Here is a 25,825-nt window from a genome sequence, read left to right as displayed (position 1 = left end):
GCCAACCCAAATAATTTGTTTGACGAACAAGTACAGCTATTAAACTTGTATAATATTACTTTAATTCGTTTCAACTTTAATTTTATTTTCTCTTTCTTATGATTTATATAAATATAATGTAATTACCTGCAAATGTGCTGTCATTTTTGTGTGCTTACACTGGTGTAGAAACAACATTACGAGTACTATATTTACAGATAACATCTGTATAATAAAAAAAGCATTAAAAGTAGAAATGGTAGAAAAAGGCTAATATTGTAGGCCAGCATAAGTATCAACCAATTATTCCACTACTCTGTCTCATTAGATTTGCAATTTTCTTTTATATTATAAATAAGATAAAGATTTAGGCATGTTCCAAATAAATTTATACATCTTATATATGTAATATTGCACATATTAAAAGGTGATAATATCGCGGTTGTAATAAGATACAATTCTGGCAATGTAGTGATTTTTGGATCCCACTGAAAATAATTTAATTTGATTTATTTTTGAGAATAGCGCGCAATACTTAAGAGCAAATTATTTTTGTGCCATATATTACCTGCGTAAAATTCCACGCACAGTATCGTATTGTCTGCGATACATGAAATGCTTCATCGATGAAATAATGTGGTTGAATACGATTGAGATATATAAGAAAAGTAATATAGTACTTGTAATGAATAACGTTAATACATAATATGTGGAATACATAAATATTTTGTATTTTAGTTTCATGTAATTAAGATGAGATACGACACTCATGATTATTTTGAAAATGTGTCCACAAATATCATTTAACTTCAATAGCTGCACATTCGTTAAATTAATACTATTACGTTAAATGCATCATAACATCAGCTTGTTTTGATTAATTTATTTAATCTAACCTAATCAATCATACTATATGCTTCTCATTAAAATGTGTAAAACTGTACGTCGAACATTTAATACGATTAATATACTACGTAATAAAATGTATTACACTAATGATTAAATATTATTTTTAAAAGCATGGTAAAAATCCACGCAGCATATGCTCGTGTTTACATTCGACATCTGAAGACAGAGGTCAGGTTAGGTTAGGTTAGGTTAGATCGAAAAAGTTATCGTTTGACAGTTGGCATCCCTACAAGATCCCTGTGCAAGCACTGCGCGCGCGTATACAAAATAAACTTCAAATCGCTTCTAGCCTAACCATCTTCACGCGATCGACTTTATTTGAATTGCATCGCGTCGCATCGAATTATGATGCGGCGCCGATTTGCCCGAACGTAATTCGAGACATCGCGATGCTGTATAAGCGTCGAATGAGCACGAATTGTCACGCAAATATGATAAATCAAATCAACTCACCGTTCACCGGCTGTTCCACAGGCCGCTCCATTCGCTCGCCTCAGGATGTCCCATTCCGATCTTGATGCACACAAACTCACACGATATCATCAACGCGAACGCGCGATACTTTATTCGGCACTCCCGATACTCGCTCGCATCCGATAATCATCATCAGAGGCGCGAATAACGCGACGCGACTTCGCTCCACCTTCGCGATGACGCCATCACTGAATACTGTCAAAAACAGCTGTCGCGCGCTTCCATCGACATATTATAAAAGTCGCGCGATCATCCTTGGACACTCTCAACGCTCGTTCACTCGCGATATTTGTTTATTTACGGTTAAAAGACGCGAAAAATGCGGATGTACGACGATCTGCGTAACTGCGCGTGACTCCGATTCACGTATGACGTATGCAATGACGTAACTAACATGGCGACCGAACCGGTGCGCATTCGTTTCTGCGCATGGTCATTACTGCGCTCGACGTTCGCGCAACTTTGATTTTTGAATATTTTCTACGGCTTTGATTAATAGGACATAATAATAAATATATAAAGATAGAATCAATTAATCATATTGGTCATATATGTAGATTTGCCCGAAGAAAGAGAGAAAAAATTGAGATATTTTTAGTATTCTTTAGTAAAGGATGCAAATATCTATTCATAGTCTTGTTTTTCTTTTCCTCTTTCGCGCGATTTTCTTCGCGATGCGTTTAATCATCGCAAATTTAAATCAAAGAGAAACTATCGATTAGTAAATTAGATTACAATAGAAATGCAAAGAAAGAAAATTATCATGTCTAAAATAATAATTTAATTTAAAATACAAAATTAAAAAAGTTTGTAAAAGCGCAGTAAAACAATGAAATAGTAGACAATATTCAGAGTCGCGCGAACGTTGAGCCCAATAATGGCCATATGAAATCTCTGATAATGATAGATAATTACATATATATCTCGTAATGTGACGCAACAGTTATATATAACTGGATCGAGTAGCCGGCCGATTGTGTCATCGCCACTATTGGCGCGGAATTTGACTGATCGTTCATTCGGCGCCACCCGAACGCTTCCGACTTTCTCCGAGAACGCACGAAGCGTGAAATCCGGTGGAATCGTCGAGCCGTGGAACGTCAGTCGCGGCGAACGAGGTGGAACGAATTTTCACACGAACTATACGAATCCTTCGACTGCCGTTTCTTTCGCATTATCGATCAGACGACCTGTCAGTGGCTGCGCATAAGTTCGACGATCTGTCAGTGGCTGCGCGAAACGTCAATTATCGATCCCGACGACGGAATTGATCCTGCCACACCCCACAGTGGCCATTTTGTACACGAGTAGTCGGTGGGCTACTTCGTCCAGCCATGGACCAGATTACGCCTAAGGAGGTGAAGATTCTTGAGAATCCTGAGGACATCCAGGAGAGACGAGAGCAGGTACTGGGACGATATGCCAACTTCAAGGCAGAGGCGCGCAACAAGCGGGACAAGCTCGAGGACTCCCGTCGCTTTCAAGTACGTTGCTTCCATTTGGTTCTCAATGATCGACATGTAATTTTCTGACGTTTGACAGCTGACGTCCCGACACTCATTTTTGCTCGTTCGATTTTCAGTATTTTAAGCGAGATGCGGACGAACTCGAGGGATGGATCTACGAGAAACTCCAGGCGGCATCGGACGAAAGTTACAAGGATCCGACCAATCTACAGGCAAAGATTCAGAAGCATCAGGCCTTCGAAGCAGAAGTTGCTGCTCATTCAAACGCTATTGTGCTGCTCGATAATACCGGTTCTGAAATGATTGCGCAACATCATTTTGCCAGCGATGTAATTCGCAAAAGATTGGGTACGTCAAGTACTAGAGATATTAATTTATTTTTTCGATTATTCGAATATATTGTCAAAATGTATACTATCTGTCAAATATACTATCAAGTTTTTATTTATTTGCAAAAATATGAATTTAATATTTACAACTAGATTTTTATATAAACTATAAATTATTTTCAAATTGTTGCGTCCTTAAATAATGTTGGTATAATATTTTTAGTAGAAAAAACACATTTTCATCATGAAACATTGAATATATAGCAAATTGATTTGTTTATGATACATCTAATGTAATGTACCTAATTATTTAAAGAGGAACTACATCGCCTATGGGAGTTACTGTTGTCCCGCTTGGCTGACAAAGGTCTGAAGTTACAGCAGGCTTTAGTTCTCGTACAGTTCATTCGTCAGTGTGACGAGGTGATGTTTTGGATTCATGACAAGGAAGCTTTTGTAACAACTGATGAATTTGGACATGACTTGGAGCACGTAGAAGTGCTGCAAAGGAAATTTGACGAGTTCCAAAAGGACATGGCCAGTCAGGAGTACAGAGTTACAGAGGTGAACGAGCTGGCAGATAAATTGCTGTTAGATGGACATCCCGAACGCGATACCATTCTACGCAGAAAGGAAGAACTCAACGAATCTTGGCAAAGACTAAAACAATTGGCTACCCTACGACAGGAGAAGCTCTTCGGGGCTCACGAGATTCAGAGATTTAATCGCGACGCCGATGAAACTATGGCTTGGATTGCGGAGAAAGATGTTGTTCTATCGTCTGATGATTTCGGTCGAGATCTCGCCAGTGTCCAGACGTTACAACGAAAGCACGAAGGAATCGAACGCGATTTGGCTGCTTTAGAAGATAAAGTATATACACTGGGCGCAGAAGCCGACCGTCTCGCCGCCATTCATGAAGCCGACCACTCCAAGCAGATTCAAGCTAAACGCGCCGAGATCTTGCAGTCGTGGGAGAGTCTTACCGCAAAAGCAAAAGAGCGACGTCTCAAGCTTAACGAATCCTATTATCTGCATCGCTTCTTAGCTGATTATCGCGACTTGGTGTCATGGATGAATGATATGCGAGCCATCATTTCTGCGGACGAACTAGCTAAAGATGTAGCGGGCGCCGAAGCTTTGGTCGACAGACATCAGGAACACAAAGGAGAAATCGATGCTAGAGCTGACAGCTTTGACGCAACCACATTGGCTGGTAATACATTGTTGGAGAAGAAGCATTACGCTGCCGAGGAAGTAGCGCGGAAATTAAACTCCCTCGCCGATGATAAGTCGTCCCTCTTGAGTCTATGGGAGAAGAGGCGCATCTTATATGAACAATGCGTGGATTTACAATTGTTCTATAGAGATACCGAGCAAGCGGACGCGTGGATGGCGAAACAGGAAGCATTTCTCGCCAATGAAGATCTAGGAGATTCCCTCGACAGTGTAGAGGCGCTCATTAAGAAACACGAAGACTTTGACAAATCCTTGGCGGCTCAGGAAGAGAAGATCAAAGTGCTTGACGACTTTGCTGGAAAATTAATCGAGGGCGAGCATTATGCTGCGGACGATGTGGCGCAACGGCGGCAACTACTATTGGAGAGAAGAGCCATTCTCCTCGAAAAATCGGCTCAAAGACGCCGTCGTCTGGAGGATGCGTACAAACTACAACAGTTCGAAAGGGACTGCGACGAAACCAAAGGCTGGGTTAACGAGAAGCTCAAATTCGCTACCGACGACAGTTATTTAGATCCAACAAATTTGAACGGTAAGGTTCAGAAACATCAAAATTTCGAACAAGAATTGAACGCGAACAAGACACGTATGGAAGAGATGGTAGCTACTGGCCAGGAGTTGATTGAAAGCGATCACTATGCCAGTGATCGCATACGCACTCGTACAGATGAGATTGTGACATTATGGGAAAGTTTGGCGCGGGCAACTGAGAAAAAAGGCGCGAAATTACAGGAGGCTTCCCAGCAGCAGCAATTCAATCGAACAGTAGAAGATATTGAACTGTGGCTTTCGGAAGTAGAAGGACAACTCATGTCGGAAGATTATGGCAAAGATCTAACTAGCGTTCAGAACTTGCAGAAAAAACACGCGCTCCTAGAAGCCGATGTGGGCTCTCACGCCGACAGAATAGACAGTATTGCTCAAGCAGCCGAGCAATTCGTCAACTCGGGCCACTTTGACGCCGATAACATCAGAGCTAAGCAGGAGCAATTGCAAGCTAGATACAGCGCCTTACAACGTCCCATGAGTTTGAGAAAGCAACGACTTCTGGACTCCCTTCAAGTGCAACAGTTGTTCAGAGATATCGAGGACGAGGAAGCGTGGATTCGCGAGAAAGAACCGGTCGCGGCGTCTACTAATCGCGGCCGTGATCTAATTGGAGTACAAAATCTCCAGAAGAAACATCAAGCTGTTCTAGCCGAGATTAATAATCACGAGCCGAGAGTAGCCGCGGTATGCCAAGCGGGTTCAACGATGTTGCAAGAGGGACACTTTGCCGCTGAAGAGATCAATCAACGACTGGCGGCTTTGGACGAACACTGGGGACAGCTGAAAGACAAGGCTCGGCAACGTAAGAACGACCTGGACGACTCGTTGCAGGCGCATCAATACTTTGCCGATGCGAACGAAGCTGAATCGTGGATGAAGGAGAAACGTCCTATAGTGATGAACGGCGATTACGGCAAGGACGAAGATAGCTCTGAAGCTCTTTTAAAGAAGCACGAGGCCTTGGTCAGCGATTTGGAAGCGTTTGCGAGCACCATCGCGGCACTGAGAGATCAAGCTGCGGCGTGCAGACAGCAAGAGACTCCTACAGTCGACATCACCGGTAAGGAATGCGTCGTTGCTCTTTACGATTACACCGAGAAATCTCCTAGAGAAGTATCTATGAAGAAGGGCGACACTCTGACTCTTCTCAACTCCAACAACAAAGACTGGTGGAAAGTCGAAGTAAACGATCGTCAAGGTTTCGTACCGGCGGCATACGTGAAGCGTGTGGAGCCTGAAGCGGGTCTTAGCGCGTCTCAACAGAACTTGGCTAGAGAGCAGAGTTCAATCGCCGCACGACAAGCGCAGATTCAGGCACAATACGATGATCTTTTGCGTTTGGCACACGAACGTCAAAATAAGCTCAATGAAACGGCCAAAGCTTATGTGTTGGTGAGAGAGGCCGCGGAATTGGCCACTTGGATTAAAGACAAGGAAAATCACGCGCAAGTGCAGGACGTGGGCGAGGATTTGGAACAGGTGGAAGTAATGCAGAAAAAGTTCGACGACTTTCAAGCCGATCTTAAAGCGAATGAGGTGCGTTTGGCCGAGATGAATGAAATTGCCGTACAACTGATGAGCCTTGGACAGACTGAAGCGGCATTGAAAATTCAGACGCAGATTCAAGATTTGAATGAGAAATGGACCAGTCTGCAAACGCTCACCGCGGAACGTGCCAATCAACTGGGTTCTGCTCATGAAGTGCAACGATTCCATCGCGACGTTGATGAAACCAAAGATTGGATTCGCGAGAAAGACGCAGCGCTGAATAACGACGATCTAGGCAAGGATTTGCGCAGCGTTCAGGCTCTGCAGCGTAAACACGAAGGTCTGGAGAGAGATTTGGCAGCTCTGGGAGATAAAATCAAGCAACTCGACGAAACAGCTAATCGCTTAATGCAATCACATCCGGAAACTGCCGAGCAAACGTATGCCAAACAGAAGGAGATCAACGAAGAATGGACTCAACTGACAGCCAAAGCGAACAGTAGAAAGGAAAAGCTTCTCGATTCGTATGATCTGCAACGATTCCTCAGCGATTATCGCGATTTAATGGCATGGATTAATTCAATGATGGGCTTGGTTGCTTCCGAGGAACTCGCATCAGACGTCACGGGCGCCGAGGCGTTGCTCGAACGTCACCAGGTAAAATATATTCTCCATCGCAGCATCGAATACAATCATACATCACTCATCTGCCGAATCGTTTACGAGTCATTTAAATTATAGAATCACAGAGCAGAGATAGACGCGCGATACGGCATACTTCCAGAGGTATATAAGAACGTTTGAGCATGTATCGAGGAAGTCGCGGATTTGCTGGCGAGAATGTCTAAAATTAATCTCGCGCCTCGTTGATGATGTTTTGTTCTTTTTTTTCTTTTACGAGAGGAAGCTGCCGATGTTTTCTGCAATGAAAGTACTGCCTATTAACAGTTTGAATATTTTCGATGCTTCTCGCGTAATTGCTGCCTTTATGCTTATCGTAATATCTACTGCCGAATGGATTTGATCGTACATAACAAACAGGATTGCATATTGACACAAAAAACCCGAAAACATGAGCCACGTATGATTTTACTTTAATAAATTTTTTTCGTTTTTTTACAGGAGCATCGAATGGAGATAGACGCCAGAGCGGGTACTTTCCAGGCGTTCGAATTGTTCGGCCAACAGCTATTGCAATCTAGCCACTACGCCAGTGTAGAAATATTGGAAAAACTCGAGTCCATGGCTGAAGCGCGACAAGAGCTGGAGAAGGCCTGGATTCAACGGCGTATGCAGCTTGATCAGAACCTCGAGCTGCAATTGTTCTGCAGGGATTGCGAGCAGGCGGATAATTGGATGAGCGCGCGAGAAGCTTTCCTTAGCAGCGCGGATGCGGTAGACAGCAGCGACAATGTCGAAGCTCTCATCAAGAAACATGAAGACTTCGACAAGGCGATTAATGCACACGAAGAGAAGATTGCTACTTTGCAAACCCTAGCCGATCAGCTGATCGCCGCCGAACATTACGCCGCTAAACCCATCGACGAAAGACGTTGCCAAGTATTGGATCGCTGGCGACATTTAAAGGACGCTCTTATTGAGAAACGCTCTAAGCTAGGCGAATCTCAGACTTTGCAACAGTTCTCCCGTGACGCTGATGAGATGGAAAATTGGATCGCCGAGAAACTTCAACTGGCTACCGAGGAGAATTACAAGGATCCCGCCAATATACAGTCGAAGCATCAGAAACATCAGGCTTTCGAGGCCGAATTAGCTGCGAACGCGGACCGAATTCAATCCGTGCTCGCTATGGGAGGTAATCTAATCGAGAAGCATCAGTGTGCTGGCTCGGAGGATGCGGTTCAGAAGAGATTAGCGTCCATCGCTGACCAGTGGGAATATCTTACGCAGAAGACCACGGAGAAGTCCATGAAATTGAAGGAAGCTAATAAACAACGTACTTATATCGCTGCCGTGAAAGATCTCGATTTCTGGCTCGGAGAAGTCGAGAGTTTGCTCACATCTGAGGACGCCGGCAAAGACCTGGCCTCAGTGCAGAATCTCATGAAAAAGCATCAACTTGTTGAAGCAGACATACAAGCGCACGAAGAAAGGATCAAAGATATGAATGCGCAAGCCGATTCATTGATTGAGAGCGGTCAGTTTGATGCCGCTGGTATTCAGGAAAAACGGCAAAGCATAAACGAGCGTTACGAGCGAATAAGAAATCTAGCCGCGCATAGACAGGCAAGACTTAATGAGGCCAACACTCTTCATCAATTCTTCCGCGATATCGCTGACGAAGAATCTTGGATTAAGGAAAAGAAGCTTCTCGTTGGATCGGATGACTATGGCCGTGATCTTACTGGCGTACAGAACTTGAAGAAGAAACATAAGAGATTAGAAGCTGAACTCGGTAGCCACGAACCAGCCATACAAGCTGTTCAAGAAGCGGGAGAGAAATTGATGGATGTTTCAAATCTGGGAGTACCCGAAATCGAGCAACGTTTAAAGCTACTCAATCAAGCGTGGGCCGAATTGAAGCAATTAGCTGCCACTAGAGGACAAAAGTTGGATGAATCCTTAACGTATCAGCAGTTCCTCGCCAAAGTTGAAGAAGAAGAAGCATGGATTACGGAGAAGCAACAATTACTCTCCGTCGAAGATTACGGCGATACAATGGCCGCTGTTCAAGGTCTCTTGAAAAAGCACGATGCATTTGAAACTGATTTCGCGGCTCATGGTGAACGTTGCAAGGATATTTGCGAGGCTGGCGAGACACTAATCAAAGCTGGCAATCATCGAGCGGATGCTATTGGTCAACGATGCGCGCAGCTGCGTAACAAATTAGAGCAACTTGGAGCTCTCGCAGCCCGCAGGAAGACGCGGTTGAACGATAATTCGGCATACTTGCAGTTCATGTGGAAGGCCGATGTAGTCGAATCATGGATCGCCGACAAGGAAACTCACGTGCGTTCCGAGGAATTCGGCCGAGATCTGTCTACTGTACAGACTCTACTGACGAAACAAGAGACCTTTGATGCCGGTCTCCACGCGTTTGAGCACGAAGGTATTCAAAACATCACTTCATTGAAAGAAATGCTCGTCGATTCCGGCCACGATCAGACACCCAGTATACAAAAACGTCATGCCGATGTCATCACTCGTTGGCAGAAATTGTTGGCCGATTCTGATGCGAGGAAACAGCGTCTACTGAGAATGCAGGATCAATTTAGACAAATCGAGGAGTTGTATCTGACGTTTGCGAAAAAGGCATCCGCTTTTAACTCTTGGTTTGAGAACGCCGAGGAAGACTTGACGGATCCGGTGCGTTGCAACAGTATCGAAGAGATTCGCGCTCTTCGCGAGGCACACGCACAATTCCAAGCCAGTTTGTCCTCGGCTGAAGCTGATTTCCAAGCCTTGGCCGCTCTCGATAGACAAATCAAGAACTTCAACGTGGGACCCAATCCGTATACATGGTTCACGATGGAGGCTTTGGAGGATACTTGGCGTAACTTGCAGAAGATAATTAAAGAACGTGATGTTGAACTCGCAAAGGAAGCACAGCGACAGGAAGAGAATGATAAATTACGTAAGGAATTCGCCAAGCACGCCAATGCCTTCCATCAGTGGCTCGCGGAAACAAGGTTTGCATCGGTTTTGAAAAAAATATTTATCCACTTTCCTTTAAATAAAAATGTGTAAACGCAAATTATCTTCTTTCTTAGAACATCCATGATGGAAGGATCCGGATCTCTAGAACAGCAACTGGAAGCTACCAAGGTTTGTATAATTGAAACAGATATTTAAATTATTTTAGAAAAATTAAATTAGAAAAACACATGTATCATCATTATGGTTATGTTACGTATAAATTACATTATATTATAATTACATTACATTAAATTACATTTACAGCGAAAAACTCAAGAAGTGCGCGCACGTCGTCAAGATTTGAAAAAGATCGAAGATCTGGGAGCTATTCTTGAGGAGCATCTAATTCTGGACAATCGTTATACGGAGCATAGTACCGTGGGATTGGCACAACAGTGGGACCAGTTGGATCAATTAGGGATGCGCATGCAACATAATTTGGAGCAGCAGATACAAGCCCGAAATCAATCCGGTGTGTCTGAAGATGCACTCAAAGAATTCTCTATGATGTTCAAACACTTTGACAAGGATAAGAGCGGCCGTCTAAATCATCAAGAATTTAAATCGTGCCTGAGAGCTTTGGGTTATGATCTACCCATGATGGAAGAAGGACAACCTGATCCAGAATTCGAGAACATATTAGGTTTTGTTTATTTTAATTCTCTGTTATTTCTGTGATGTATTATTTTAGATATCAATTTTTAATACAAATGTTAATATTCACAGACATCGTAGATCCTAATAGAGATGGCTACGTATCATTGCAAGAATACATGGCGTTTATGATCAGCAAGGAAACAGAGAATGTGCAAAGTTCGGAGGAAATAGAGAACGCTTTCCGAGCCATCACCGCAGCAGATCGGCCATATGTCACGAAGGAGGAATTATATGCTGTAAGTACAAATATATTACGGAGTATTCAGAAATATGAATTATACATCCATTCCTACAATATTTTACTAAATATTTATATTTTTATTTCTTTAGAACCTCACAAAAGAGATGGCCGACTATTGCGTCGCTCGTATGAAACCTTATGTAGATCCAAAATCGGAACGACCGATAACAGCAGCGTTGGATTATATAGAATTTACACGCACTCTTTTCCAAAATTAATTATGCATTCATATATATGCATGTTATATTAGTATTTTCCCAAGCTTATTAAATTATAACCGCGCGTAAACAATATAAAGTTATTGCACATTTTTTTTTTAAGACCGTGCTTGACTAATATGTCTTTATATATTAATCTATATATATTATTATATAGAGCATTTGCATTAGATTAACATTTAATTTTATTAGATCAACTGGCTGAGTATAGTGAATATGTTTATATATTTTCGTTGGTTTAATGAAAAAAAAGCAAAATTTCTTCTAATATATACACTTTAAATATATTTAACGCCTACATTTTTTAAAATATATTCACAATTGGATATATATATGATATTTAAGATATTAAATTTTTTCCATATCAGAGTCTTGGTTTAATACTTTTCCATGTTATTCTTCGAAATAAATGCCTTTAATATATTATTGCGTTCGTTTTTATTCAATAAGAATCTCTAAAATGTGCAAGTTCTTAAGTTTTCATATAAATATTTTTACATTGATATATTCAAAATATTTTTTTTTGTTTTAATATAATAAATCTTTTTGTTTTAGTTATAATAAATTTAATAGAAATATAAAATAAATATTACAGAGAAATTTTTTTGTATCTTATTGAGCAACTGGATTTACAACCATTTGAGATTTTTCTTGAATTATTTGTTCAGCGCGATACACTTTCCAACATATTAAATAATCTCTCGCTACTTTGAACAAAGTATAATAATTTATAATCAATAACAGAGTCATCGAAAGTATTTGATACCACTCGGTTATCCGTAATAAAATAAGTAGTTGAACGCCCACCAATAACAACTGTAGTCCCAATAGTGAACATAGCAACATTGTTGGATTATTGAATAAGGCCTATGCGAGAAAGATGTATAACAATTAGTATATTAAGTGTATAATAATTTTCATTATTTATGGCAATAACATAAGATCGTACATGGAATCTATAGTGATTTAGATTACCCGGTTCCGCTGCTGTACACAAACCTTCGGAACGATAAATTTCCCGATTATGCCTCACGATCGATCCGTGCGGCCACAATACCGTATCATTCCACGGTTGGGCGTATATGTGATTATTTCGGTTTTCTATTTTAACCCATCGGCCTAAGTGCAGCGCTGCCCTGTGTAGTACATCGCAATATCTAGAAATCAATAAACAATGTACATATATTCTCGAATATTGGGTTCGGTTAGAGAAATAGTTTTTACGGTTGAGTGTATTCACCTGACAGGATAAGACTGAGCAAAGCATGCACTTATCCGTCCGAGCCAGAATAAAATTACATGCTGCACCACCCATGGTATATTGAAATGTAAGTGTGGAGGTACGAAGATGATGGGCGCGATTCCGCAAACGTATGCACTACCGGAGGACGAGAACAAAGCTCGCTTTAATCGTCGGTTAAAATCGGATCTCAAGGTGAATACTTCCGCCCGGATGGCCGACGCATTTAGCGAGCAATTGTGTAAAGGTTTATCTGCGCACGAGAAAAGTGATATCACAAACTTTAAAAATTATCATTAAACTTTTAATTAATAATAGATGAAGTGTGTGATTGAGATGTGATAGATACTTGCCTAATAGATATTTCGTTTTACGTTCTTCCTTTCCACATGAGAATGTTGAAGAAATATCGAAAAATGGCGCTGCGCTTATTCCAAACATGACAAAATATACTGACAAACTTCTGAAACAAATGGATATCATAAGCAATATGTTTCTAGTTTTAATTACAATAATATATATAAATGTTAACAATAATAAATAATAAAGATAATGAAACATTATTTAATATATTAATATATAATGATAAAAAAAGAAACACACGGATAACACAAGTAAAAGATCTTCATAGAATTATGCCTCTCAGCCATGTGATACAGACACCAACACAGTATGCTCATCACAGTAATTAATAGAGATATTCTGAAATAGTTATATAAATATTAAAATATCTTAATAAAATTTTGCACATATATCTCATTAAATATAAGTTACCCAATAATGAGTCATAATACAATACCTCATAATCTTTTGGATTGCAGGTAACCATCGAACTGGCAATAACGTATCAATGAATTGACGTAACAATGTATAAACAAATCTACGTGCCATCATCGTAAAAATAAATATCAGCAGATAAGGATCTATCAAATAAAAATTCTGAAACAGAATTTGGGATAATTTTAATTATCTCAATATATTATAATCTGTGACTATCTTCTTTAGAATTATTTATAAAAATGTTAGTGCCTATATAATTTTCTGTATCTACAAGTAACATACCATACTATAATTATTGTACGAATGTGGTAACCACCATACAGTTCTGTATAGATTCAGCAGTTGCAGACAAGCTGCAACGATTGAGATGGCCAAGGATAAAGCTTCAAAGGTCAATTGTCCGTCGACCGGTACTACGGGTATAGGAACGTGCTTTGGTGCCAGAGATTTTCCGCCGTAAATCTCATCGATTCTTCTGTCATCTACGCCACTTCCAATCGCTCTTTCTCCGCTGTTACTCCTTCCATTGACATTTGCAGACCCAGCGTAACTATTGCCGGATCTGCCATTCGGGCCAGCTCGACCGGCAGCGTTTCGTCTGCCACCAGGCATGTTTCATGTGCATTTATTCCTTATGACATTCGAAAGACACGAGCTCCCTTTTCCCAAAGAATTTTGCACATGACAAACACGTGTCGCAAAGATAATCTTTAATTGCAAGAAGCGTATTCTATCAAGGACAGTATTTTCTCTCCGGTTGTAATTTTTCTGACATTCATTTTGTACATGTCACTGTAAACAAAACACATGATGATAAATATGATGCAAGATAATATCTCGAGAGTTCACATTTATACCGGATATTCAATCCGGATCACTTGGATCTTCTCTGACGAAAGTACTCGATTTCTTCAATGCTTTCCAAAGGCAAAAACTGAAAAGATTGCTCAATTGAAATGTTGACAAGAGTCACGAACAACTGTTTTTTCAAGGTTAAGAAATCCACGCAGCGAGATAAGCGCATGCGTCATCTACTGATATATGTATGTCCACATGTGTTGTAATGTCACTTTTTTCTCACTTCTCCGTAAAATTGGAGCTTTTCTTCTGAACAGAACTGTTATTAGAAGTTGTCAACGAAAGGTATTATTCTCCTAAACAATATAAATTATGAATATCAATCTATTTGAAATCCATTTCACGTTACCATTTTTTTTTTGATAAATAATCGCGGTGTATGTATTAACTAACCTTGCATTTAATGTTGTCCAAAATATTGTTATTAATAATCCTTTGCACAAGGTATTCTTATATTTTTATAAATTTCTATATATTGATTAAACAAAAACAAATAATAAAATTACTAAAGGAATACATATCAACAAGTTAATCTAAATTTATATTGTTTTGAAATTGCACAGGTATAATTCGTTCAAGCATGGCTCATCGAGTTCTTCGAAAATATCCTAGAACGACGATAAATCGTTTCCAGGAAGTAGTGCAAAAGTTTGAGTATCTACTGGTAATGGACTTTGAAGCTACATGTGACAAGCAAGTAACGCTCCAACCTCAGGAAATTATAGAATTACCATGCGTAGCACTGTCCACCAGCGATTGGAAGTTGAAGGATACGTTTCACGCCTATATTAGACCTAGAGTTTATCCTGAGCTCACACCATTCTGCACAGAATTGACAGGAATTATGCAGGAGATGGTGGACGATCAACCTTGCTTCGCGGATGTATTCTCAAAATTTCGCGAGTGGTTAATCGAGGGAGGATATTTTGATAGATCCGATAAAAGCTCGTTCATAACGTGTGGCAACTGGGACTTAAAAACGATGTTACCGAATCAGTGTAACTTGGACAATATTACATTACCGGATGAATTCAAACAGTGGATAGAATTGAAGCATACGTTTTGCGACTCTACTGGATATTATCCAAGAAGTTTAAAAGATATGCTTGCGCGATTAGATCTTCCATTACAAGGGCGTTTACATTCGGGCATTGACGATGTGAAAAATATGGTTTCCATCATACAAGCTTTAAAAGAAAGATATAACACACAATTTAAAATTACTTCGTTAACAAATTCTGCATTAGGTTTAAGCAATCATAAACAAAGTGAAGTAAGAAGAATATAAAACAAAGAAAACACATAGTTTGTTAAAAATTAATTTTACATTAATAAAATATCGTTTTGCATATAAAATTCATTAATTACATTAAATATAAATAAATATTTTGATTATAAAACTGTGCATCTAATTCATGATTGTCTTATGACTTTAATTAACACATCTTGTTTATTATTCTCTGTATAAATCTCAAGTTTAGTTTGCATATTACGTTCTATTCTCTGCGAACATTGTATTTTTAAGGGATAGCTTCGTCTGTTTGGTAACATTCCTTCTGTGGGAATAACGCTGAGATAATTCGAATTTAACAGATTGGTCTGGAATGGCTCGACCGTTTTAAACGAGCTAAAAATAGTTACAGTTGCTTCGGTCTCTACTGGAGGACGAAGAACGACAGTGGACGGAGTTACAGTGAATTGCTCTCCTAGCAATCTGGAACATTTAGTTTCATATTCTGTCACAGATCTATATGATAAAATATAATTTTAATCAGAAATTTTTCCAAGCTAATATAATCTTATTAAAGATTCCCCCCCCCCCTCTCTCTCTCTATATATATATATATATATTTGATTTTGTATATAATAATAATATACTAAAATAATATACAAATGAATAAAAAAAATCTTACTGAGAAGTAAAACAACTTGCTCCATCTGCTTCATCCATATGAGTAGTGTCACTTAAAGTATAATACATCTGTGAATCATCACCATCGTAAACTGGTAAAGTATCATCAGCACATGCTTCCACAGTAAGCATTATTTCATCTTGATGAACTCCAGTGCAAAGATCATTTAAATTTTGCTATTTAAATATTCGTTGTTATTAATACATGAATAATAATAGAAAACACATTAAAAGCTATATACTTACAATGGAATCATAAATCGATAAACCAGTAGGTATTTGTTCCCCAGAGAAGAATTTACATATAGAACGTACAATATTTTTAAATGCCTCATTTTCATTTTCAGCTGAATTATTTGATTCTATTATTTTATTAGACAATCTAGGGAAAAAAGAACAAAGTATTTGTTTGTCAGCGATTAAAAATTAATGCTAACTTGATTAAATATTTGAATAAATACTAATTTGATTATTAGATAAATTCGCTCATCTTTTACCTGCGTATTCGCCAACGGGTCGGTTCATCCCCATAAGTAACGTTTACTGTTGCAACATGGGACACTTCCGAATGTTGTAACATCGCGAAATCTTCTTTTTTAGGATAGAATTCTATTAATACTTGTCGAGTCTCTTTAGGCTTGAGAATCAATTCTTTGGGGTTTACATGCCAGGAATTCATTGTTGGAGAAATAACTGAAATATATACACCCACACACATATATGTATTTATAACTTATTTAAAATATATAATATGTAATATAAATATGTTAATAATTATCAAAATAAAGAAGAAACTAATTTATTCAAACCTTTTGGTATAACTTTGATTTTAGCAAATGAATGTAAGTCTCCGATATTTTGTAGCGTGATATCTGCAGTCAAGACTGTAGTTTCAGAACACAAAGTACCAAGTGATCTTCCCATCTTCCCATTTGCATCTTTGAATATATTCGAAATTTTTATCTTGCTATACCCGCCATATCCATACAAAGGTATCTGTGATAATTAAAATTATTTAATAATCTTTTTTAAATTTGTTAAAATGTTCCATAAAAATTATATGCATACTTTTTTGTATTGCTGAGAATCGCTACCATCTCTTGTATAATGTTTAATAGTGATTTTTCCAATTACTGGACCTGTACGATACGGACTAAAACTAACAGCAAGTGTTTTAAGCTCTTGACGTTGCAATGCTAATATCATACTTGTATTGAAAGTTTGTCTATCACCAAGAAACTATAACATAGATATTTGCATTGATTAAGAGTTTCAACCTTTAATTGTAACATAGATATTCGCATTGATTAAGAGTTTCAATCATAATTCTTCATAGATTTAGACAATACCTTAAAACTCTTATTGTCATCCCATATGTCTATCTGAATTTTAATCTTATTATTACTTATGTTACGGATTTTAAATTCTTTAATTTCATTTTTTCCTGTTTTTACACTATTCCATATTAAGGCAGCATGTGTCGACTTGACTGGAATTGTATTTCCTGCTACAGTTACAGCAGATACTGTACTGATTGGCGAATTTCTATCGCTAGGTCCGGATCTACATATAAATTCAAACTTGTCATAAATTATTACTTATTGCAATGATGAGATAATTACATAGAAATAGAAACTGACCTATTAGAAGTTACACTTTGTGGCGATGTTGCTGGACTTAGAGATACAGCATTACTGGGTGTGTGACAGCGTAAATAATTTTCTTTTTCTGATTCTGGCGATATTTGTTCGGTACTTACCATATAAAGATAAACATTATTACCGGCGATTAATTTAACCATTGCACATCTGTACAGAAAAATATGTAGTGACAGAATGAGTAAAAAAACAAATTTATAATATTGAGAAACTGAAATCGTCACCTTTCGTTATCTGAAGAGCTTGTATCTGAAACTTGTGATTTATATACAATTAAGAATGAGTTTTTTTCTCCAACTTGTAAAAATATATTATCTGGTTCTATAGAAAAATTCTGTGCTGCGTTTGAATATTCTTCAATAGGCACGGTAGTGGCGAATACGTGCGTCGCTACATTCCCCGAATTTGTAACATTTAGCAATTTGCCTTGCTGTCTTGAAACGATTATAGGTACCTCTGTGTCAACGATTTGAATTTTACAGGTACCCATCTGTGCATAAAGGGGCACTTTTTTCTGGAATAGGATGGTGTCATCGCTGCATGGTACATGTATAATTAGTATACTCTTCCAATGTTGCAATTGTTTTTGTGAGACATCTATTTGACAAAAATTTCACGTATCTTCAATAAGTACTCACATAAAATATATACACTCTGTGTGAAGGAGACACTTACCTATCAATGTAGATTGTTCACATTTTATATTAATGGTAAATTTCTCATGAGGTTTTAATATTAGATTAGTAAGTTCGTCGTGAGATTCATTTAGCTTTATGGACTTATCGAAAGTACCATCAATGCTAAACATTTTCGGTCCATCCTAATAATGATTAAGAATATAATAGTAAACTTTCTATTGTTCCAATTATATATGTGCGTGTTCGTGTGTGTGTATATTGATATTTTTAATATAATATAATCTCACATGTAATATAGAAAGCTTAATAGGCACATCAATACTGTTTTTGTTGTGAAATATTATTGGTAGAATTTTTGCTGAATCTTTCATAATATATTGAAAATCCAATTCCTCTTTATGAGAGTCACATATAATCTCAAGTTCAAGTTGTTCTGGGTTAACACAGATCATGTGCTTCATGTACCATTTCGACTTTGTTACCATATCTGTTAAGATTATATTTAATGCTACAAATATTTGTTCACACATTTGTATTACTTTCACTTTAATCTGTAAGTAGTAGTTGAATATTAATATATAATTATTGATAAATAGTAGAAAATTTTTATGCACTTATTATTAACTATCAAAATATACTTTTGAGGATTGCTCTCCATTAGGCTCTATTAGGATTTCATCTTGAGGTATATTCAATTCAATACTCTGCATATCTCCTAACACTTCCTTTAATGTTAAAGAATATGTAATCCATCTATCCCCATGATTTAGGAGTTCAATATTAACTTCACTTATCATGCCAATTATACAATTGCACAATCGTTCTGTATTCTTTCCGATAACAATATTACCTGCAAAAAATCGAAAAAAATTGTCGTAGATTATTTTTTTATTAGAAAAGAAAGTCAGTTTTAATAATTAAATTAATTATACTGTATAAATTAAGTTCCGTTTCTGTATTTATATTCATAGAAAATGATGGACCCATTATATTTTTAGAAACATGGTCTTTTATCGGTTCGTTTCTTTGTATATTCAAATCATTGTAACTCTCATCGTAACTTCTTAAATCCTTTTTAGATGACACATGGGACAATAAAGTAAATTTGTCATTGAATGAGAATTTGGAATTTTGTAACAATATAACATCTGATGCCGATATTCCTATACATATATACATATGTGTGTGTGTGTGTACGTGTGTGTGGGTTAAAAATATCATGTTAAATTTCTTTTACAATAAAATATTTATGGATATCTATATTAATTTCCTATATATATATATATATTATTATTTGTTATATTATCATTATGTTTGTGACAAAGTTAACAATAATATTTATAAAATGTAAACTTCTAAATTAAATATCAAGAAATCAATTTTATCTTTAATTTTATTTTTAATTAAATATCAAGAAATCACAATTTACAAACCTGCACCTTGATTAAATAAAGTTGCATTTTTATCACTTGCTTCTTCTTTTAATATTTGTTCTTTATGTATATTTGTAAAAGATTCCGCTACATTCATATTTTTATTTGAAACAAATGATAATATCCTTGAGTGCTCTTGTTTCACATTAACAGTTTCATTTTTAACACTTTCATTTCTAATTTCATCTTTAGTTTTACTGTCTAGTGATAATTTTGTTGGAAGATTCTCTGGAATATCTTCATCAAATTTATTAGAATTCCCAGCAGGTATTGCTAGCATAGACTTTCTATCAGAAGGCAATATGAAAGTTTCTTCTATTGCATTATTCTTCTTCTTTTTCTGTGCCATTAAAATCTGATCAACTAAACGCCGCGGCGTGCCACTGTCAACGTTTTGTAAAGTATTAAGAATAGTGCTTAGACTTATGATATTAGTTTTATTCATATCCCTTGTTGCATTTGTAACAAATTCCTCCTTTGATTCCGTTGATAATGTTACATTTGCTGCAATATTGTTTATTGTACACAATATGTTGGTATTTATGAAAAAATTTAATATATAAAATAGTAATTATACCATTTGTCAAAATAGTCGACTCAACTAGTGATTCCAAATTGCCTTTTTTTATGGAACTTTCCAAAGTAAGGTTAAAATTTGGCTTTACTTGTTTATCATTTCTCAATACTGCTAGATCAGCAGATTTACGTTCAAAATATTGGCCAATAGATAATTTTCTTCCAGCACAAGATCTGTGATTTAAACATTTATCATTGCATATATTTTAGCAAAATTGAATAAAATAACTGTACAACATACTCTACTGATAAATCTAATTGTCCAATGACACCAGAAAAGGAAGTGAGATCTAATTTCTGCATTTCTGTATTCGTAAGTGGCATACAATATGTACGATCTTGTTGCCAACGAGCTTCATCAATTGATAATTGTTCAGCCACTTTTGATCCAGACAAAAATTCTTCATTATTGAGCTGTTCCATTATCTTGTTATTGACTTGCACCATTATGTCATCTGTACTGAAGTTAATACCACTGAAAGATTTACTTGAAAGAGACTGTTCCTTTGCACTATTGTTGACACCAGATGATCGCGCCGTGATTTCATTAGGATCAAAAGCAACCTGAAACTTATCTCTTTTAAAATGTGTTTTGATTTTGAAATGAAATTCTTAAATTACAAACACTTACATTAGTCATACTGACTTCATTCGTCAAGCGGTTAGTGTTGCATTCTTGGTCCAATTCAAGCATGCAAGGCTCATTTGGCAAAGTAAAATTTGAAACAGATAAATTGTCTGTTATATTTTGTATATTGGCATTATTTTCCTTATTCATATCTAAAATAATTACGTATAATTATAATCTTAAAAATTCATATAAATATAATTCATATAAATAGATTTTCTATATCTATCTTTTTTCTATTTACCTATGGTTAGAGAAGAATTTTTTGTGTCGCTGCATTTTTGAAGAAGTCTTCTGGCACATTCAAGCTCTGCATCTACATTGTGATTCAATTTCTGCACACTTTCTGTAGTACTCATATTTGTGAGACCTGTCAATAATATCACTTGTTTATTATAATTATATCAACATTATTCATATATACTTTAAATGATAGATGGTTCAGATGTGGTCATTTTAAGAACTGATCAATAGTTGACACCTTCTAGATTTTTCAATCCTATGTCTTAAGAAAGCTTGAAGCAAGATAATGACAAAAAGAGAAATTTTTTATGAAGAAAAGTTGAAGATTAAAAGAATTAAAAGCTTAAAGCAAAAGATTAAAGCAGAACATATTTTGAAAAAAATATCTAAATGTGTGACAAATAACAAAATACTTCTGATGATAATTAAAAATACAAAAGTACAGTATGTCAATATTCTTCTTTAAATTGTAAATTTTTAGGATGCAAGATCATATATATTTATATATACCTGATATGTCACCCAGAAGACCTAACGAAGAATCCTGTTCATTATGCGCCAGCTTTTCATATGATACATTTTGACCATCTTTGCGGTGCTTGTCATTAAATTTGCTCTCCAACCTGAAATAAGATATCTCTAGGATTAATTATCCTGTAAAACATTGCTTAAGGTTAACTAAGAGTTCGAGTGACTTGTCTCTGTGTAAAATATGATACTTCAAAAAGAGAGATTCAAAAAGATTCTCAATCAAACGTCAGTTTTAAGCGAACGCTTTGTAAAAATTCGCCAAGAAAAAGGAAACGCTTGAGAAAACTTACGGGCTTTTTCTTCGAACGGTCGACGACGCTTGGGGCTGAGGGGTATTTAATATCGTCTCATTAAACCCACCAGGTCCCTTGATCGGCGTAAACATCGACATCGTCAAATCCTTTGTTTCTCGCGCTGGAAATTCCAGCCTGGAACGCGGTAATGGTCAATGAAAAAGAGTCTGGGAACGAACGAGTCGACAATTTTTCAACACATCCGGATCGTTCGCGAAACCCTCGGCCGAACCTCGTTCCCGAAGGTTAAACAACGACAGTTGAATCGATTTTGCGATTTAAATTTGAAAAATCTCGGACGTCATCGACGATTGGATACGCGCTCGAAGGTCGCTACGTAATTTACGCGCACGTAGAGAGAAACGCTATGAGGAACAAACGAAGACGACGAAAACAAATAGAAAACGGACGTATATGGCACAGGTCCCGAAAAACATTAGAGACATGTTCGTTATTTTCTTATGATAAATTTCTCGTGAAACGAAAATAATTAATCCACCCCGAAAACAGCCAAACCTCATGTGCACGATTGCGCGGTTCGTTGAACGCTCATCTAAACGCTTCTAGTGTACGGTAAAGTTGGAAATCGAGCACCGAAAGATGTACATTGGACATCGTAAGTATTGTACAGATAGATATTGCAGAGATATGAATAAGCTAGATCATAATCGTAGAAAGAGGGAAGAAAAAGAGAAAAAGAATCTTTAATATTCCAAATATTTAGATATTTTCGCGTCTTTAATGTAAAAAATAAATGGATACGAAGTTGAAGTTTATCTTTTTAATAATTCAGAATATTAATTTCAATGTGATTAATCTGTAAAATTTGAATTTTTACTCTTTAAAGTTGAAAATTGTTTACAATGTTTTATCAAATATTTTGGCTATGAAAATAATTTGTTAAACAGTTATAATTCTTTTTACTTTTTCCCATTCAAATTTTATAATATTTGTAAACGTTATTGATTTCTTTTATAATTGTAATAATTGTTAAACTATCAGCTTGTCAAAATTTCATCTTATTCCCAATATATAAATAGAAATATGCGTGATCTTTATCTGCATATGATAAATTCTTTTATCTATACATGATAAGTAAAAATAAATAAACTAGATAGTGGAATACATAGAGAATGGTTGAATATCCCTAACAAAGATATTAAAAAATTCGATATCGTTCCTCTCTCTCTTTCCCTTTATCAGAGAGGTTATATTTATTTTTTTTCATAATGTCGTAAACACATACTTTATAATAATTTAGCCACTACTATCATTAAATATCGTTATTGAAATACGTGACGATTTAAAATATGTATATAACGATTTTTTCTTCGGAAGAGGAACAAATACGTGCATTATTACATGACCTTGTTATTGTATAGTAATTGTCATTTAACAACATGTGTTTGTGTAAAAATCATGGTTTGTATTTTTTTCATTTTTTGTGTAAGATAAATTTTTTCTATAAAATCTGGAAATACCGATATTAATAAACAATTTTTTTTTCTTGCCTTATATTCCTCTCTAACATAACTTATAATAATGTTATGTTATTATTCCAAAGACAATATATACAATTCTAATTTTAATTATACCTGATGCTGTGATATTATGCAATATCATTATATAATTTTGAAAAATAATAAATTTAATTTAATCTTTGAATTTTTTTTTATATGTTATTAATTTATGTGAATAATAGGACATAAAATATTTTCTATGTAACGTTTTCTTTCATTACTATAAATTATTATTCATTACTATAAATTATGTCTTCAGATATATATTTATATTTATATTTTATATGCATAGGTAAATAGTTAATGAATGATGATGGCATATCTTGATAAAAATAACGAAACATCTAAAGGTGCAAAAATGAAGCAGGATGAACAATATCAAATTCCAAACGACAAAAATGTAACAAAGACTGACTTAGATATATTATATACATCTCAAGTAGATCGCAGTGTAACTGATGAAAATCTGGAAATAAAAATATTATCATTGAAACATTTATTAGAAAAAGATCCAAAAGCTGCTGATTTGAAATGGTCTCTTTTCGTGGCAGCATCTAATACTTACCGTTATGACAGTTGTTTAAAGCCATTTCCACCTATGTATATTAAGAATGAATGCAAGAATATTGAAGCTTTGGTATGTTAAAGATTCAATATCTGATATTTGTGTGCAATATGCATAAAATTACAATTTAATTAATATATCATTTTCTTTCTACAGAGGAGAGCTATAGAGTCAGTCCCTTCTTTACCTTTGATATACAAAAAACTTAATGAAGCTAGCACATATGAGAATTATAGTGAAATAATAGAATTATTATATTGGGTGTTGATACGATTAAGAGATCCATACATCAAGAGCGTGCAAAAAGAAAATGTAAGTTTGCGTATTAATATTTATGACAAAAAAATTCCAAAAAGATATAATGTATGACATAAGATCTTAGATAAATTCCTATTACAGTATGATTCAATATTGAAGAAAGTGCCATTGGAGATGCCAGTTACACCTCCAAATCTTATATTTCAAGTAGCAAGTGCAAAACAATCTGCAATAGAAGAAAAATGGAAATCAAGTGCTACAAATTATTCGACGCTTTATGCGTATCATGGCAGCCGTTTGGAAAATTTCCATTCCATTGTGCATTATGGTTTACAACAAAATATGTGCAAAGTATAATAATGCTGATATTACTAAATTGAAATAATGTTTCTCGTCCTATAAATATTTTTTCTCTATAATGAAAATCATATGAAATTAGCAAATATTTTTAAATGATGCTATTTTTTTAGAGGTCACAATTTGGCAAAGGAATATATCTTTCAAGTGAATTAGGAGTGAGTTTACCCTATAGTCCTGTGGGTTATGGATGGGGAGGCAGTCTTCTTGGAAGTGAAATAAGTTGTATAGCTCTTTGTGAGCTTATTGATCATCCTGATATAAAGAGAGGAGATTCAAGTAAGCATACAATATATTTATGAATAACAGTGTATTAAAATTTAAAAGATAAATTGTTGCAATTATATTTTAGGAAATAGTGCACAAAATAGATTGGTTGATTCCGTTGGTGGAAGAATACCAGACAAATATTTCATAGTAACAAATAGTGATTTAGTAAGGATACGCTATCTGCTTGTTTATACCCAAAATCTCCATACAACTAGGTATATAACATTATATAACATTAATTATATATTTAAATTTTATTTGATTAATTATACAATTAGTTATTTAATTAAGCTTTATTTAAACTTTATTTGATTATACAGTCATTACTATATTTTAATCATTACTATATTATTTCAGTACTACCGATAATTCAGGATTACTGGCGTGGTTCAAGCAACATAAATTACTAACGTTTGTGCTCGGCTACGTCGTGCTGTTAGCTTCGGTTGGATTAACACAGAATAAACAAGTAGAGAAGTATTATAGGTTATTTATCCAGAAAGCAGGATTCGAATAAAAAACTGAGCATTGCAATAAATTGATTTTGAAATAAAAAAATTATAAATATATTCTCATAAAATTAGGCTTTATGTGCCAATATCTCCTTAATATTAAAGAAAGGAATATTTTTTATCTTTGTATTTAATAGACAAAATATTATACAAAAAGTGTTTTCATGATTTTTAATTTTGATATTTATAGCCTTTTATATATAAATTAATGAACATCTATTGGTGCATGTATGAATAATGTTATCTTTTATATATATATTTTTTAAAGTATATATTTTTAAATAATTTAAATATATACATGTATGTATGTATGTATGTATGTATATATATATATATATATATATATA

At 35.7% G+C, this 25,825-nt stretch overlaps 5 protein-coding genes across 8 annotated transcripts; 3 read left to right on the top strand and 2 right to left on the bottom strand.

The window, feature by feature from the left end:
- Positions 1-2,424: 2,424 nt before the first annotated feature.
- Alpha-spec (alpha spectrin) lies at positions 2,425-11,632 on the top strand. Its single transcript, XM_083082738.1, has 8 exons — positions 2,425-2,846; positions 2,945-3,176; positions 3,474-7,090; positions 7,556-10,083; positions 10,165-10,219; positions 10,355-10,733; positions 10,817-10,983; positions 11,078-11,632. Exons 1-8 carry the CDS (start codon positions 2,697-2,699, stop codon positions 11,204-11,206), a joined length of 7,257 nt encoding a protein of 2,418 aa, XP_082938864.1. The 5' UTR covers positions 2,425-2,696; the 3' UTR covers positions 11,207-11,632.
- Positions 11,633-11,795: 163 nt separating this feature from the next.
- Positions 11,796-14,357, bottom strand: LOC145962018 (transmembrane protein 39A). Of its 2 annotated transcripts, none has more exons than XM_083082742.1 (7): positions 13,509-14,357; positions 13,246-13,385; positions 13,050-13,148; positions 12,800-12,909; positions 12,447-12,699; positions 12,156-12,363; positions 11,796-12,073 (listed from the first exon to the last, which is right to left on the bottom strand). In XM_083082742.1, the coding sequence occupies exons 1-7, from the start codon at positions 13,836-13,838 to the stop codon at positions 11,819-11,821; spliced, it is 1,395 nt and encodes a 464-aa protein (XP_082938868.1). In that variant the 5' UTR covers positions 13,839-14,357; the 3' UTR covers positions 11,796-11,818. The 2 variants fall into 2 exon arrangements, with proteins under 2 accessions (XP_082938868.1, XP_082938869.1); XM_083082743.1 differs by having other exon boundaries at positions 12,800-12,906; positions 13,509-14,356.
- Positions 14,101-16,798, top strand: LOC145962021 (ERI1 exoribonuclease 3). Its single transcript, XM_083082749.1, has 2 exons — positions 14,101-14,369; positions 14,648-16,798. Exon 2 carries the CDS (start codon positions 14,665-14,667, stop codon positions 15,370-15,372), a length of 708 nt encoding a protein of 235 aa, XP_082938875.1. The 5' UTR covers positions 14,101-14,369; positions 14,648-14,664; the 3' UTR covers positions 15,373-16,798.
- On the bottom strand, positions 15,391-22,610 carry Spd-2 (spindle defective 2). 2 transcript variants are annotated; one of them, XM_083082739.1, is made up of 20 exons: positions 21,994-22,610; positions 21,683-21,795; positions 21,174-21,299; positions 20,933-21,081; positions 20,543-20,865; positions 20,303-20,475; positions 19,726-20,229; positions 19,225-19,455; positions 18,931-19,142; positions 18,580-18,843; positions 18,330-18,474; positions 17,879-18,251; positions 17,637-17,804; positions 17,346-17,559; positions 17,065-17,235; positions 16,806-16,992; positions 16,494-16,689; positions 16,243-16,378; positions 15,998-16,173; positions 15,391-15,831 (listed from the first exon to the last, which is right to left on the bottom strand). In XM_083082739.1, exons 1-20 carry the CDS (start codon positions 22,092-22,094, stop codon positions 15,498-15,500), a joined length of 4,296 nt encoding a protein of 1,431 aa, XP_082938865.1. In that variant the 5' UTR covers positions 22,095-22,610; the 3' UTR covers positions 15,391-15,497. The 2 variants fall into 2 exon arrangements, with proteins under 2 accessions (XP_082938865.1, XP_082938866.1); XM_083082740.1 differs by having other exon boundaries at positions 19,732-20,229.
- Positions 22,378-25,748, top strand: LOC145962019 (protein mono-ADP-ribosyltransferase PARP16-like). Of its 2 annotated transcripts, none has more exons than XM_083082744.1 (7): positions 22,378-22,612; positions 23,809-24,153; positions 24,238-24,393; positions 24,481-24,690; positions 24,810-24,975; positions 25,049-25,181; positions 25,324-25,748. In XM_083082744.1, the coding sequence occupies exons 2-7, from the start codon at positions 23,824-23,826 to the stop codon at positions 25,481-25,483; spliced, it is 1,155 nt and encodes a 384-aa protein (XP_082938870.1). In that variant the 5' UTR covers positions 22,378-22,612; positions 23,809-23,823; the 3' UTR covers positions 25,484-25,748. The 2 variants fall into 2 exon arrangements, with proteins under 2 accessions (XP_082938870.1, XP_082938871.1); XM_083082745.1 differs by lacking the exon at positions 22,378-22,612 and adding an exon at positions 23,257-23,418.
- The last annotated feature ends 77 nt before the right edge of the window (positions 25,749-25,825 follow it).

The sequence above is a fragment of the Camponotus vicinus genome, unplaced genomic scaffold (genome assembly GCF_025532165.1).
Source record: "Camponotus vicinus isolate PSW18456_S1 unplaced genomic scaffold, iyCamVici1.0 SCAF_11, whole genome shotgun sequence".
In the NCBI taxonomy this organism is placed as follows: domain Eukaryota; kingdom Metazoa; phylum Arthropoda; class Insecta; order Hymenoptera; family Formicidae; genus Camponotus; species Camponotus vicinus.
The sequence above is the reverse complement of the archived record's forward strand: the minus strand, read 5'-3'. Positions and strand labels throughout refer to the sequence as shown.

What these genes read in the sequence shown, in the direction of transcription:
- Alpha-spec (XM_083082738.1), top strand. Translation starts at nt 2,697, where the DNA reads ATGGACCAGATTACGCCTAAGGAGGTGAAGATTCTTGAGAATCCTGAG. An exon ending in AGCAACTGGAAGCTACCAAG is followed by an intron (nt 10,220 to 10,354) that starts GTTTGTATAATT and finishes TTACATTTACAG; the next exon opens with CGAAAAACTCAAGAAGTGCG. An exon ending in CGAAGGAGGAATTATATGCT is followed by an intron (nt 10,984 to 11,077) that starts GTAAGTACAAAT and finishes TTATTTCTTTAG; the next exon opens with AACCTCACAAAAGAGATGGC.
- LOC145962018 (XM_083082742.1), bottom strand. Translation starts at nt 13,838, where the DNA reads ATGCCTGGTGGCAGACGAAACGCTGCCGGTCGAGCTGGCCCGAATGGC. An exon ending in CGTACAATAATTATAGTATG is followed by an intron (nt 13,386 to 13,508) that starts GTATGTTACTTG and finishes ATTCTGTTTCAG; the next exon opens with AATTTTTATTTGATAGATCC. An exon ending in GCTCAGTCTTATCCTGTCAG is followed by an intron (nt 12,364 to 12,446) that starts GTGAATACACTC and finishes ATTGATTTCTAG; the next exon opens with ATATTGCGATGTACTACACA.
- LOC145962021 (XM_083082749.1), top strand. Translation starts at nt 14,665, where the DNA reads ATGGCTCATCGAGTTCTTCGAAAATATCCTAGAACGACGATAAATCGT.
- Spd-2 (XM_083082739.1), bottom strand. Translation starts at nt 22,094, where the DNA reads ATGTCGATGTTTACGCCGATCAAGGGACCTGGTGGGTTTAATGAGACG. An exon ending in AAATTCTTCTCTAACCATAG is followed by an intron (nt 21,082 to 21,173) that starts GTAAATAGAAAA and finishes TAATTATTTTAG; the next exon opens with ATATGAATAAGGAAAATAAT. An exon ending in AGCTCTTCAGATAACGAAAG is followed by an intron (nt 17,805 to 17,878) that starts GTGACGATTTCA and finishes TTTTCTGTACAG; the next exon opens with ATGTGCAATGGTTAAATTAA.
- LOC145962019 (XM_083082744.1), top strand. Translation starts at nt 23,824, where the DNA reads ATGATGATGGCATATCTTGATAAAAATAACGAAACATCTAAAGGTGCA. An exon ending in AGAGCGTGCAAAAAGAAAAT is followed by an intron (nt 24,394 to 24,480) that starts GTAAGTTTGCGT and finishes TTCCTATTACAG; the next exon opens with TATGATTCAATATTGAAGAA. An exon ending in TATAAAGAGAGGAGATTCAA is followed by an intron (nt 24,976 to 25,048) that starts GTAAGCATACAA and finishes ATTATATTTTAG; the next exon opens with GAAATAGTGCACAAAATAGA.